Source organism: Arachis hypogaea, chromosome 10 (genome assembly GCF_003086295.3).
Source record: "Arachis hypogaea cultivar Tifrunner chromosome 10, arahy.Tifrunner.gnm2.J5K5, whole genome shotgun sequence".
Taxonomy (NCBI): domain Eukaryota; kingdom Viridiplantae; phylum Streptophyta; class Magnoliopsida; order Fabales; family Fabaceae; genus Arachis; species Arachis hypogaea.
Genome location: NC_092045.1, coordinates 115650074 through 115664568, shown reverse-complemented (window position 1 = coordinate 115664568; position 14495 = coordinate 115650074). Strand labels below are relative to the sequence as shown.

At 32.8% G+C, this 14495-nt stretch overlaps 2 protein-coding genes across 2 annotated transcripts; one reads left to right on the top strand and one right to left on the bottom strand.

Moving 5' to 3' along the window:
* Window positions 1-483: 483 nt before the first annotated feature.
* Window positions 484-7251, top strand: LOC112717007 (CSC1-like protein At3g54510). Its single transcript, XM_025769097.3, has 10 exons — window positions 484-895; window positions 1627-1767; window positions 2343-2406; window positions 2600-2812; window positions 3650-3844; window positions 4000-4298; window positions 5033-5312; window positions 5637-5915; window positions 6345-6578; window positions 6767-7251. The coding sequence occupies exons 1-10, from the start codon at window positions 624-626 to the stop codon at window positions 6914-6916; spliced, it is 2127 nt and encodes a 708-aa protein (XP_025624882.1). The 5' UTR covers window positions 484-623; the 3' UTR covers window positions 6917-7251.
* A 248-nt stretch (window positions 7252-7499) lies between these two features.
* Window positions 7500-12265, bottom strand: LOC112718045 (flavin-containing monooxygenase FMO GS-OX-like 2). The gene is made up of 7 exons (XM_025769953.2): window positions 11704-12265; window positions 10115-10185; window positions 9612-9761; window positions 9437-9519; window positions 8879-9014; window positions 8138-8311; window positions 7500-7830 (listed from the first exon to the last, which is right to left on the bottom strand). Exons 1-7 carry the CDS (start codon window positions 12176-12178, stop codon window positions 7645-7647), a joined length of 1275 nt encoding a protein of 424 aa, XP_025625738.2. The 5' UTR covers window positions 12179-12265; the 3' UTR covers window positions 7500-7644.
* Between the last annotated feature and the right edge of the window lie 2230 nt (window positions 12266-14495).

The following is a 14495-nucleotide window of genomic DNA, read 5'->3' as shown; positions in this document are numbered from 1 at the left end:
TAATAATAATAATAGAGTATGAATGAGAATTTTCATCGACATAAGACAAAATATATTAATAGACATATTCATTATTTCAAAAATGGTTTGAATGCTTGAATTTGATGAAATTATTATATCAGCTTAGTAGTTAGAATTTCAATTTAATTTTTAAAATTTGTTGATATTATAATTTTAAATAAATAAATTAGTTTTACAAAATTTATATTAAATCTGATGAATTTACAATTTAAATCTTGTTAAAATTTTATATTTTATATACTTAATTTACTTTTTTAATTTTACATAAAATTTTAATTTTACATCAAAATTAAATACAAATAATTTTTCTTTTTATCGTGAATTTTATTACCGAAGTTCTAATATTACGGACACTTGAAAATTCCACGTGTCATAAATATGGGGATTACACGTTCCTTTTGCATGGATGCAAAAGAAGACAGAGTAATGGAAAGAGAGTGTAGAACACCGCAATTAGCAGTTACTTCAAATAACAGTTTAAGTGTCACACTGAAATGGCGCCATAAGCTGCCACGTACGTAACCACCTTATTCATATATAACCGCGTAAGGTGCCACATCGTCCTCCTCCTCCTCCTCCTCCTTCTTCTTCTTCCTTCGAGAATGAACCCTCACAGTCTATTGGCTTCTGCTGGAATAAACATAGGGTTAGCAATCATAATCATTTCAGTCTTCTCCGTTCTCAAGAAACAGCCTTCAAATTCTTCAATTTACTACGCTCGCACTCTCTCTCGCCGCCAAAACCTCCCTCTCCACTCCCGCCGCTTCCTCCCTTCTGTTTCCTGGGTTTCACGCGCCTTCCGCCTCACCGAGGACCAGATCCTCTCCAATCACGGCCTCGACGCTCTCGACATCCTCAGGCTCTTCAAGTTCGGGTAACTAACTCACTCACTCGCTCGCTCAAAATGATTAGCAGTGTAGAATTTTGTTGAAGTTAGATGTTATTGCTAATTTGTTGTTACTTGCTCTGGTTCATAATGACTGGGAATTTGGATAAAGTGATACGTTAAAAATTCAGTAAATTTGAATTGATGGATTTGTTATTTTGAGGACGAGTTTATTTGGCTATTTGATGTTAAGATTAAGACAAAAGTTGATATGGTTTATGGTGTTTGCTGAAAGATCACAAATCTATAGGGTAATTATGCTTGTTCATTCTTCAGTTTCAGTTTGTCGAAGACGTATGTTTTATTTGTAATTAAGCAGTAGTCAAAGAAGTATATGAGATTGACACACTCAATTGTAATCCAACAATACTAGATAGTCTCAAATGGAACTTTTTTCTTAGTCCAATCAGTATAACAAGACTCCATTTTCAGCAAGTATTGAGACATGAATGAATTGTCGAAGAAAGAAAAGTAGAGGTAAAAAGGAGAAGAGTAGTCAAAGACTCATGACATGGACTAATCATAAGCATGGAAGTAAACTTACTCTTAAGACTTGCTTTAAATTTTTTACTTTAAGTGGGGTCATGAAACATCCAATGAGTTTGAGCTTCAACCATTTTGTATGTAGCATGCAGCTCTCCCGCCAAATTTCCATCTTTTGTCCCCCTAAAATATATGACTGAATTTTAATACTTTTCTTGGGGGTTTGCACTTTGCAGTATTAAATTCTTTTCAGTATGTTCTCTTGTTGGGTTGGTGGTACTTCTCCCTATCAATTATGGTGAAAAGGAGCCCTCGGATAACAGTTACTATACAACGGATTTGTTTACAATATCTAATGTCAGCAGAGGTTCTGAAAGGTGAGACTGTCCTGGAATCTTCCTCACATAAGCTACCTTTTTTTTAAAAAAAAAGATATTTTGTCTGAAACATTGATACTTTGTTTCTGGAAAATGGGCATAGTAATTATTTGTCTATGTTAATGCAGAGAATAGTGCTCAACTCATGTTTATTTTAATGAAGTCAGATCACAGTTGTTAGAATATACGTGGGTCTGTAGAAGAGAAGATAATAATGATGATGAATATAGAGCATTCGAAGATTGCTAATGCAAATTGCATTTGACTCAATGAACCATTTTTTGAACTTAATTTTTACCTGAAAATGAAATATATTCATCAAGTTACCCTAATCTGTAACTCTGCCATTCATGCTTTGATGAATGTGTAGGAGAAATGCCTTATTAAGATAGATAATTCTCACTTATTGCTTCATTTTATATATGTCTCTTTGTGTATACCTTCTTATGAGTTCCCACATAAGGCAATGAGTCATTATATTAGCAATTCTATTACAGATTTTTAATATTTCCGTCTTGCTCTTATTAATATACAATGCCTTTAAACTGATCTCTTTTCATGATTTTTTTTAACAGGCTTTGGGTGCATTTTTCATGCTTGTGTTTTATATCTTTCTATGGGATGTACCTGCTGTATAAGGTGAATTTCTCACAGCTTGATATCTTTTGCAGTGTTGTCAAAACACATTTGTTGGAAGCATTAATTGCTTCTTACAAACAATAATTATCAAAGAGAAGTGCAGTTGATCTTAAAGTATTGGAATAGCCATATTGTTTAGTAAATTTATTCAATATAATATTGATATTACTTTTATGCATTATTCCATCTCCAGGAATTTGATGACATTTTGATTCAAAGGATTCAGCAACTTCAAAATATAAAACATAGACCTGACCAATTTACTATCATAGTTCGTGAAATTCCATTTTGCACAGAACACCAGGCTCGTGACTGTTCTGTCGATCATTTCTTCTCCAAACACTATCCAAGTACTTACTATTCTCATCAAATGGTGTATGGCACTCAAGATCTTCAGGAGCTGGTGGTAAGAGCTATTTGCACTTCTGAGAGATATACCCCTTCACAAAACATCATGTGCTATCCCACTACAACTCAGAATTATCATCATAGTATAATTTGGTGTGCAATGAGACTTATGAGAGTGTAGTCAATCTCTGCATGCTAATTTTGAAAATTGGATAACAATTTTGTCAATGATGAGATGCTCTTATATCCTAGTCATATTTAATATTGGATGGAAATGTGTAGAATACAATAATTCTGAACAGTTTGAAATTCTTCTGGACTGTTTCCCTTTCAATTTTGACTTTAAGCATATAGGCAGCTAAAATGGCATTGATAGATAGTTTTCCAATCAAACTTCCCTTGACATTCATATGATTGAAGTTCTATTTATATAACTTGGAACAGGTTAGCAGCTTTTTCAAACAAAATCCATGTTTGAATTTAGTAAAACAGCAAGTATTTATATTTGGCTACTGAGTTCAAAGGTGCCAAAATGGAATTTGTTGATGCTAAACGTAGTATTATATCCTGTATTTAGCATAAAGCAAATTTGCATTGATGTTTAATCATCTTATTTATGATTTTCTTATATTTTTTAGTTGCATATTTTTTTAACGGCTACTACAACTTTCTAATGGTATATTTATATGAGATAAAATGTATTCATTGTCCTGAAAGCATTTTTCAGATTTAATAGACCCGAGTTTAAGATGAGGAAAAAAAGTATCCTACTTTTTTGGAGTCATGGCAGAATTAATTTCTTTTTATTATATTCATAAATGCATCAAAGAATACAAATTTAGTTTATATTTCTGTAGCTCGCAATGGATCCTCTCACAGATATTATCAAATGTAGAACCAGGCAAAATCTCTTGCAAGGCAAATAGAGGATTCGAAAGAGACTTCCATGGCCAAGAAACCTAAGAATAAGTTGCCCCTCTTGGATGCATTACAACAAGAGACTTCAAAAGTAGATTTGCTTGAGGAAAAGCTTCAAGCTCTTTGTCACACGATTCCCAAGATGCAATGCAAAGACATGATCAAGAAAAAGGTATGTGTTTAATTATAGTTGTTTGAAAAGCTTTAATTGATGTTCATATAAAACAAAGTCTTATGAATATTATTTTGAGCAGATGTCTTTGGCTATTTATTTCTATAAAAATGGTAACAAATGGACCAATTACCACGCTTTATCTAATGTATTAGGAGTTGCCAGCTGCTTTTGTTACATTCAAGTCCCGTTCGGGTGCTGCTACTGCAGCTGAGTTGCAACAGCATTCACATCCACTTCTCTGGATTACTGAAAAGGCCCCAGAACCAAGGGATGTTTCATGGAGAAATCTGAGAATATCGTACAGAGCAGTGCCACTTTATAGACTTGGCGTTCTTATCGCAGCATCACTGCTTACGGTTTTCTTTGCCATACCAGTTACTGCTGTTCAAGGAATAGCCAAATATGAGAAGCTGAAGAAATGGTTTCCTCCAGCCATGGTTATGCAGTTGATGTGAGAATCTTACAGTTATGCCTGCCACTTCTATAATTAATAACTACAAGTGATTGGGTCATACTTCTGTTTCCAGTTAGTTAAATGTCAGTGATCATCCTATTGCATGCAATTTTTTTCCTCCATTCACCATATTTTCAGCAATTTCAAAAGCAGTTATGACAATAGAGAAATTCTATGATTCTCTGTAATGAGATAGGTGAGGTATGGATATTGAACATATTTTTATGTACTAGGTCTTAGCAATGGAGAATTAAGTTTCTTTGAATTATTGACCCCACAGTTGAATTGGATAACCTCTAAAATAAATAGTGGAACTTCTACCTCTTAATTCCTCCGTTTTTGTTGCATTAATATGCTGATCACTTTTTTATTTTAAATGTTCAAGTTTACTTCATTTTCTTGTTTACTTTTTTTTTTAATCTACGATCTACAGAGAATTGTCCTAACTAGTTTTGGCTTATCCAACAACATATTTGAATCTTGAGAAATTTTGGTTGAGTTCTGTCAAGTTTCATATTGATTCATGGCATTACTCTTTGCTAAATGCTTCCAAAATCTGTAGAGATACAAATCATAAAAATCCAGATTCAATATGTAACTAAAGCACCGCTTGAAAGACATGTTAGAAAGACTGAAAGCTTCATTATTAGTAATTAATTAATCATTATCTAGTACAGAATATAAAGTGTTTAATTACTTATCTTTTTTCTGACATACTGTTCATTCTTTAGACCAGGAGTAAGCTCCATATTGACAGGATATCTTCCAAGTGTCGTACTCAAAGTATTCATATATATTGTGCCATTTGCGATGTTTGCTATGGCTAAAGTATCTGGATGTATTTCAAAAAGCAAGGAGGAGATCAAAGCCTGCAACATGGTCTTCTACTTTCTTGTTGGAAATGTGTTCTTCCTCAGTGTGTTATCAGGATCACTTCTTGATGAAATTGGACTATTTCTCAGTCACCCTAAAGATCTTCCTAGTCATCTTGCCAGAGCTGTCGCTGCCCAAGTACGATGTTTTCATTTTGTTAGTGCTGACATGATCTCTGTATGTTTCTTGGTTGTATATCTTTCTTTGATAATATTTTATAGGAATCTGGAAGCTATAAAGAATTTCGCATATTTGGCACACTAGACACTACACTTTCAAGAATTAGCTTTTACTTTCTATATCATTTTATATATAATTAGTGATAGGGCAGAATGATGTCATTTGACTTGGATCAATTTAGCTGAATCTGTGGAGTGGGACAAGGCTTTGTTTTTTTTTTTTTTTTCCTATTTTTATTTTGATGAACCTGGTAATGATTTTGACTTCTGCTGTTTGTTCCAGGCTGATTTCTTTGTGACATACATCTTAACAGATGGTTTGTCAGGGTTTTCCTTGGAACTTCTCCAGCCTGGCTTACTGATTTGGGATACTTTAAGATCTTGTACACGTGGCTATCAACGAGAACAAAATCCTTATCTCTATTCATTGCCCTACTTCAGAATCATCCCTTTGGTCTCTCTCTCAGTACTAATTGGGATAGTGTATGCAGTGGTGGCACCATTGTTGCTCCCATTTCTTATCGTTTACTTTTGTCTAGGCTATGTTGTTTATATCAACCAGGTGAGTTTCTCAGCATCTTTATTAGAAAAATGCTATTTGGCATGAATATGAAAACATAGGAAGGTTTGATAGTTGATACCTTTTGTGGAAAAGCTGCTTCCACTGTTTTCTATTTATGATTTCTTTTCTTGTCCTTTTGATTTAAAGCATAGTTATACTCTATTCATCAATGAAGTTTTCTACTGAAAAGCAATGAAACTGCTTTATCTTTGTTTTTTCCCCTCCCTATAAGAATGTGTGGTCTATCTGGCTCCCCTTTTTCCTAAACCAAAGTTTGAGATGTTGGATGAATGATGTACATCAATGTTTCTTCTTTTGGTATTTTCACCATTTCATGTTTGGGAATGGACAAATTCCAATGAAAATATATATAGTATCCACCAGGCATTGCTCATTTGTACATTTTACTAATGTTGTTTTACTTTGCAGATTCAAGATGTATATGAAACAACATATGAAACATGCGGACAATATTGGCCATACATTCATCACTATATTCTCCTGGCAATCATTCTCATGCAGATTACCATGATTGGTATATTTGGACTGAAGTCAAAGCCAGCCGCTTCTATAGCATCGATTCCACTTCTTCTGTTCACTCTGATGTTTAATGAGTATTGCAAGATGCGATTTCTCCCTTCCTTTCACCATTATTCTCTCAAGGTGAGCTCAACAGCTAGAAACATATTATCTGTTCTCATTCTAAGGACTTAATGGATGCATGCAGTGAGTGAGAAACACATGGTGGTAAATGTTTACAAAGTAGAGTGTGATGGATTTACCATCTGCTGTCTTCTCTGTTACATATCTGTGCAATATCTTACCAAGGCTGTATTTACTTCTACCACTAGGATGCTGTTGAAAACGATGAACTTGATGAGAATAGTGGCCAGTTGATGTTCCACTATGAGAACGCATTTAATGCATACTGTCCACCAGGCCTACGACCAGTGAATTTTACGGCATCAGAATCTAGCTCCACACCATTAGTTTCTCCATGATTTTAGATTGCTTCATTGATCTGGTAAAAAAAACTATAAGCTTTTTCTGTAGGCAAGATACATCCTCACGAGTCATAAGGTTTATGACACCAACAGAGAGATATATGATTGGATATATTCACTGTATGTTTTGGTTGGGAGGAAATTTCATTGATGAGCTTTGTTTTACATGTCAAATTCATCTATGGAAATTTCCATCCCATTGTTATCCCCAACTAAACATACCCTTGTAGTAAGGATGTATCAAAGGAATGTATAAACTAGCAGGAAGCATCCCCTGTTACTCATTCACTGCGAGAATATAATCAATACATTAGCTAGTTTTTTCTTTTGGATGATCTTCCATTTTATTTATTTATGCATTTGACTTTCACATTCACATGCAGTGGCTTGTGCAATCCAACTGTGCTTTCCACAAGACCACAAGTCTTAAGTGCTTGCCAAAATAATTTTGGGGTAATGATGATTGCCATTTATCTCTTCAAGTATAATTATTTGCTGAACATTTTGGTAACTAAATAAGCAAAAAAGTACATTTTCCAAATTTTTATTAGAGAATAAGATGAGGAATATAATATTCAATTATATATATATATATATATATATATATATATATATATATATATATATATATATATATATATATATTGGCCAATATCAAGATGGCACAGATTATGTTCTTTCGCTTACATTCAAAAAATGGCACTAAATACTTAACAGTAGAACTGCTAGATTCTGCATTTTGAAAGAGAAGCCTCTTTTATGATTGCATCCCAATAAGCATCATCCCATTGGTCTCTGTAATTGTCTTTCATGCTGAATACACTTTTAATGCTCTCTACATACATTCTCTCCTTCCAATCCTCCACAGGAGGCAATCCTGCTTCTGCAGCTAGCCAATTGCAGTACTCAACCTACATGGTGCAAAATGCAAATGGGTAAAGGGAAATCATACCTTAATTTTCATCATTTATTCATACGGAACATTTAGGTGGATTGTTATCCATATATCATAAAGTGACATTAGCATTTAATTCATTATGATAAAGAGAAATGATGGGTGATAAAATTATTCTAGACCAATATATGCCAAAATCACTCTTCATTAGTTTTCAAAAGACCAACAATAGATGTCACAGAGAATCTATAATCTATATGGGATTTAATGATTTTGGGACTGTCACAGAGAAACAAGATCAAGATCAAGAGAAAGAGAAAAACCTCTTTGAAATGCAAGTGATGAGTGGTGTGCTTGGGATACCCATTTTTCTCCATCTGTTGATAGTATTCTTCAACAGAAGCCATCATTTCCTTTTCAGATGGTAACTGAACTTTCCCAGATAAAACACGAGCTACCCACTTGCATTGTAAATCCGTCATTTGGAAGATGATATCCTGAAACCACATCCAAGCTCAACAGAATTTAGAAGTACAGTTATGGTACATTTTTAAGCACACTAAATTTGGTAAGACTCATAACACACAGATTGCTTATTGGTTATTTCTTTAATCTTCAAAATTAAAATGATGTACAAACAATAAAACAACATTTGATTAAAAAATTAGAGTTCAATTTGGTGTAAAACGTTTTATTCAATCATTCCATTACATCTGTTTTTTCGGATAACTATTTACGCAGTTAATATAAAAAGTATTTTTTTTTGTTGGCTTGTTACATAATTGAATGCATGTGTAATACTGCTTTACACTGACAATATATCAAGATTAAATTCAAAAAGAAAGTTCAATTTTAGTATACTGATAGTGTAACATAGTCGTTTAATCACATTTTTTTAGGAAAAGAGAGAGAAGGAAAGTGTTTGAACAGTGAAATCATTCTCTCCTCTCCCTTTCCTTTTATGAGATACCAATTTGCAAAGGCAACCTATTATCATGAGAAATTGGTGACTATTCTCAGTTACCATGATAGCTTGCAACACAAGAAAACTAGTTACCAGTTACCTTCTCAGTTAGACCGATAAAAGAGAGGGAGGGAGCCAATGAAGGAGGGAATACATGCTTGTATAATGGTCCAACACGATTATCTTCAATGGTAACTATTCCATTTGTTTCAAGAAATGGAAAGTGATACGTGTATCTGTCAAAATCATGCATTAACTTCGAGAATGAAAACACAAACAATAAAAGGAGTTATAATTCATCACTCAAAAGATAGTTGGAGTATAATTCATCATGCTTGTATAATCCATTAACTATTCCATTTCATTCATCAGTCACCAAATTAGATTCTAAAAGTTATAATTCAATACAGCTGTAATGGAAACATAAACAATATAAAAAACAAAAAAAAAATAGCAAAAAAGCTTGGAGTATTGTTCCAAAACAATGCTAAGATTGAAAACTGTGATCCATTTTTAAGATTTTTTTCCTTGTTTTCCAGAACAACTACCTTAAACAATAAACAGTGTTTCAAACAGGACAAGTTTTAGAGTTGAAAGATTTTCTTGAAAACACAAAACTAACAAGATAAGCATCCTTCAAAAAAATCATAACACAAACCCGGTGCAGTAGAACATAACATCTGCATGAATAGAGGATCCATCCTCAAATGCTACCAAACTCTCTTCGGTTACATATTTTACCTGCAATTAGATTATTCAAGTAAGAAAATACTGGAAATGCAAATAGAAAATAAAAACAGAAATCAATAAGACAAGACATGTTTTTAGCGTACCATTTTATGCTGCCATATGTTATCATGATTTGGCACTTTCATAACCATAACTTCTGAACTTCTAGATGCTACATGAACCTCTTTAGCTACTTTTGCAACATCTCTTGAGATGTCAAAAGCACTAGCTGCAAATCCAATTATAACTACTACCTGTGTTAAGGGCCAAATACCAATATTCAGCACTCATTTGCTTTGATGCAAAACTATCACTTAGAATTTGAAGGGTTGTCACTAATTTTTTTTTGGTTGTTTACGGTCCCTAACCCGTCAGGCCAAGGACTAATCCGTCGCGGATATGAGTACCATTTAAGGGTTTGTCACTGTCCAATAAGTTGCTACATGCACAAATTAGGATTCGAAATCCTAACACTTGCTTAAGCCGATGACCTAGCAGACCACTCGACCAACCCAAGTTGGTTAAGGGTTGTCACTAATTAAAAAATTTGTAGTGCACACAGGGAAATGAAAAAAGAAGTGTTTTTTAATGATTCTTAGAACACTACCTTATCTCGAAATGTTTCGGGTACTCTGTAGTTGTGACTATGTATCTGATATCCAGGCCATTTTTCAATCCCTGCAGCACAATACAAAATGAGGAACCAATGATGAATCTTATAAGTATGTGGAGACATTGGTGCACCCATTGCTCAAAATCAAGTTGAAAAAATTCATAAAATGATTCATCTTTTGTTTATCAATTCAAATGTTACTTATTATTTCGAGAGTAGTAGTATAAAGATAAGTGTCAATTGGATTATAGTGTCAAAAAATAGAAAATTATATAACTAGCTAGGGTAGAAGGCTAGAACATATTGTAATGTAAGTGTGTAGCAAAAGTTTTCATTTTGTTTTTAAATAAGTTAAAATTTGATACATTTGATATAGTATATAATAGTTTGTACTATTATTCAATTAAATTTACTATTTTTTTATAATTGTTTAAGTAGTAAATAAAAACAGTTATTTATATAATAATAAATAATTAAATATATGTATAAAATAGCTTTATATTGGAGGTACACAAAATTAAACTCATAAAGATATAAAAAATACTTTGTAAAAACATCTAAAGTCAGAAAATAATGAAAATAATCTTTTGCTTTTTACATAAAAATATTGGATTCTCATATGAAGTAAAGTAATATTATTTTGTGATAAAATATATAATTTGACTAATAAAAAAATTTATTTTAATTTAGATATTACGAATTCAAAAGCACTTTACATATTATTTTTTAACTATGTTAGGTGTATACTAAAATGAACTATTAATATAAAATATATAATAAAAATAAATTAAATAATACATGTATTTATATACACATACATATTGGTTAATTTTAGTAACTGAATTTGATATATAAATATCAATTTTTTATTTACTAAATATATGAATTTTTCAATTAAATCCAAAAGTGAAGTAGATACTTATTTTAAAGACCGGAAAGAATATTTTTTTTGTTGTCTACAATAGCTTCTAACTCGAGATGTTAAAAATTAATCTGTCATAGATTTAAGTTTTATTTAAGAGTTATGAAGTACGGACACTTTTTTGATTTGTCGTGTTCTTGTGTCGGACATATTTTGGACACGATACACATCGATATTCGTCCAACACGCGTGTCTCCTGTGTTGACCGTGTCTTAATAAAAAATTAGAAAAATTTTCTTTGGACACACACTTAAATACTACTATGTGTTAGTATGTCCAATCTTATTCTTAACATGTATTCTTGAAATAAATTTAAAAATAATATATATTATTAATTATTAAATATTAAAAAATATTAAAAATAATTAAAATATTAATTTATATTTTAATATTAATAAAATACTAAAATATTATTTAATTTATCTAAAAATATTTTATATTTTATATATATACCAAATTTTCGTATTTTATAAAAATTTTAAATTTACTGTTCCGTGTCAGTCTCGTGTCCCGATAACTTAAGCGGATGAGTGATGAACTCTCGACCAACTTTACCAGCTCAAGTTGGTTGAAAGAATACTTAATTTACCGAACTCTTGTGTACCTGAAATAAAATGTTCCCCAATTATAACACAGCGGAAAACGGTTAGTAGTTATTTACCGGGAATGGTTGGTACTCTTGGTTGAGTGAAGTGACCGTTACACACAACAACCGCTTCAAACATCTCCTTACTCACCAAAACCTCCTCACTCCTCTTCGTTTTCCACTCCACCAACCACAACCCGGTTCCAACCCGCTCCACCCGAACCACCTCGCTCCCAAACCGAACCAAACCGCGCAACCCAAACTCCTCTGCGAACTCCTTTACGAACCGCAGCACCTCCTTGTGACCCGGGAACGTTCTCCGGTCACCGTCTTCGTCCTCCCGAAATGGATAATCCACGAACCCCATTATCTGTCTCGGCAGATTGGTCCGCAGCGACAGGTACACGCTGCTGTGGACCACTTCCCGGGTCGGTTCGAGTCCAGTCGGGTCGGAGTCTATTCTCGGGTCGTAATTCCATGTGCCTCCCAGGTCGTCGCCTTTTTCAAAGACGACTACCTCGATTCCCTCGCGGCGCAGCTCGCGAGCCATTGCTAGGCCCGCGATGCCTGCGCCGATGACGGCAGTTCGGCGTGGTCGGGCATGATTGGAAATTAAATTAATGAGGATGAAAATAATGGAATTGGTGCTGAGTGAGTGAGTGCGGATATATATAGAGAGATAGAGTTGGTGAGGGGAAGGGACAAAAAGAGAATGAAAAAGTGATGGCGACTCCATTGATGACTCTGCTCGTGCCGTGGAAAGAGAATCACGTGACGATGGCGGAGGACTTTTATTCGAAGGTGTACAACTTAGAAATAAGGATGGATAATTACTCACGTAGTTAATCTTCTAATTTGGCTGATATTATTTTGTTATAGTTTAATTTTTATACAATAATTATATTTATTATTTTAGATAATATTTTATTATTTATACGATTAATATAAAATATAATTATTTTTATTGATATAATATTATATGATTAGATATATGTATAAAATTATTTTATATTATAATAATATTTTAAAATTAAATTCTTTCTATTATGTTGACGTGCATAATTGTGTGCCAGCACTTTAGCTATGTAGTATTACTATATATGTTCAATGAATCTAACCTGCTGCATACACAACATTAGTCAGGATCAAATTTGGAATAGTATGGCACTTAAATAATCTAACCAATAAAAATTACCTTATCAAGTTTAATTTTTCTTCCATCATTCTTTTCTTGATCTTCAATACAAATTTTATATTCTCATCCTTATAATATTCATCTATTGAAAATGATTTTATTAAGCTTTAAACTTTTTTCGTTCATTTCATCTGCAAACTTCTTTTAAATAGTAGATTCTACAAAAACCATTAATCAAGCATTGTACATAATTAAGTCTGGCCTAATATTATAATTGATCATTATTTAAAAATTCTTCAAGACCAAATTAATACTTCTGTATTTATATTGTCCATCAATTAAAATAGTAAAGATAACACTATTTAAAACCAACTAATTTTTACATATTTAATCAAATAAAATTTCTGCAATTTAAAAAAAAGAAGCAAGAAATTAGAGTTGTCATTAATTAAGGCCAACAATCAGCGAAATAGTAGGTACAATAGTTTGTTGAAATTTAAGGTTATTTGTACTATTATGGTTTTAATATATTTCTTTTTTGTTAGAATAGTGTATTTTGGATTTGTGTTTCTGTATTTATAATTGGTTAAGGGTTTAAGTGTCTTATTAAAAAGAAATTTAGAGGTTTATTTTTTTTACTTTATTATAGTATATTGTTGACATTACATGAAAAATTTTATCTTTTAAAATAATTTCTTGACACATAATCAATTAAAGTTATATGTAAACACGATCCATTAATTCTAAAAAAAATACTACTTATACAACAAAAATTCAGCCTTTGATTGGTCTTTAAAATGTAAATAATATTATTTAATCAAATTTTAATTAAAACACATTCCAAATTTGTGGTTAAAGAGCGCATTGTCATTTTTTTTGGACTTGGGCGCATTGTCATTTTGAACAATGAGTAGTGGCCAGAATGAGATTTTAGTTTTACTCGTTTTCAAAGGATAGCTTTTTTTTTGTTCCAAAAATTTGGAACAGAGCCAAAAAGCCCAACAGAAGAAGAAAGGAAGCCTTGAAAAAAAAATGAATGCCAATTAGCCATAGTTTACACGGTATTTCGCCCTCTCATCATCTGAGATCTCGGATTCGAGTCCTACCAGCTACAATCGAAAAGAAAAAATTGGTAAGTACTTGAGGAGTGTGTGAGTGTATATTATGTAGCTAAAATTAGGGGTTGTCCAATCTATTAGGATACCTAAGATTGGAATTGTCCAATTCCATCGACAAAAAAAAAAAAAAATTTACACTTCTGGTGAAGCAGGCGGATAAAATATACAATCGTGGCTTCCGGTGCTCCGATGTTGGCGTGGTGGTCGGCGATGGAGTTGGCTTCTCTGTTAGTTTGCCCAAAACGGAATGCTCCACTCTCTGTTCTCTATTCTTGAACTTCACAGTGCCTCCACTTTATCTTCTTCATTTATCACTCTTCTGATGATGATGATTCACAGAACTCCACTATTAAGCTCATTCGAGAAAATCACTCTTCTCTGTCTTCACCATCGATCGGAGCTTCATTCACAAGCCAAAAAGGAGTGTAATTTCAGCTCACTACTTAGTTTAAGTCAAGCTAGAGGTGAGAGATTTTAGAAGGGGCCTATCTAAGCTAAGTTTAAGGTATGCATGCTAAGTGTTTGATAAAATTCCTATGAGAAAGGTTTTAGTTATATAGTTTAGTCGGAAAGAGGTTAAAGCTGCTTTTAGATGCCATGATATTATGTGGTTG

Bases quoted from the DNA above. Each gene is read 5' to 3' on its own strand.
- LOC112717007 (XM_025769097.3), top strand. From the start codon at position 624: ATGAACCCTCACAGTCTATTGGCTTCTGCTGGAATAAACATAGGGTTA. The intron at 1,768-2,342 runs GTGAGACTGTCC...TTTTTTTAACAG, and splicing joins GTCAGCAGAGGTTCTGAAAG to GCTTTGGGTGCATTTTTCAT. The intron at 5,313-5,636 runs GTACGATGTTTT...TGTTTGTTCCAG, and splicing joins CCAGAGCTGTCGCTGCCCAA to GCTGATTTCTTTGTGACATA.
- LOC112718045 (XM_025769953.2), bottom strand. From the start codon at position 12,178: ATGGCTCGCGAGCTGCGCCGCGAGGGAATCGAGGTAGTCGTCTTTGAA. The intron at 9,520-9,611 runs GTACGCTAAAAA...ATCTAATTGCAG, and splicing joins ACATATGGCAGCATAAAATG to GTAAAATATGTAACCGAAGA. The intron at 8,312-8,878 runs GTAACTGGTAAC...ATGTGGTTTCAG, and splicing joins TTATCGGTCTAACTGAGAAG to GATATCATCTTCCAAATGAC.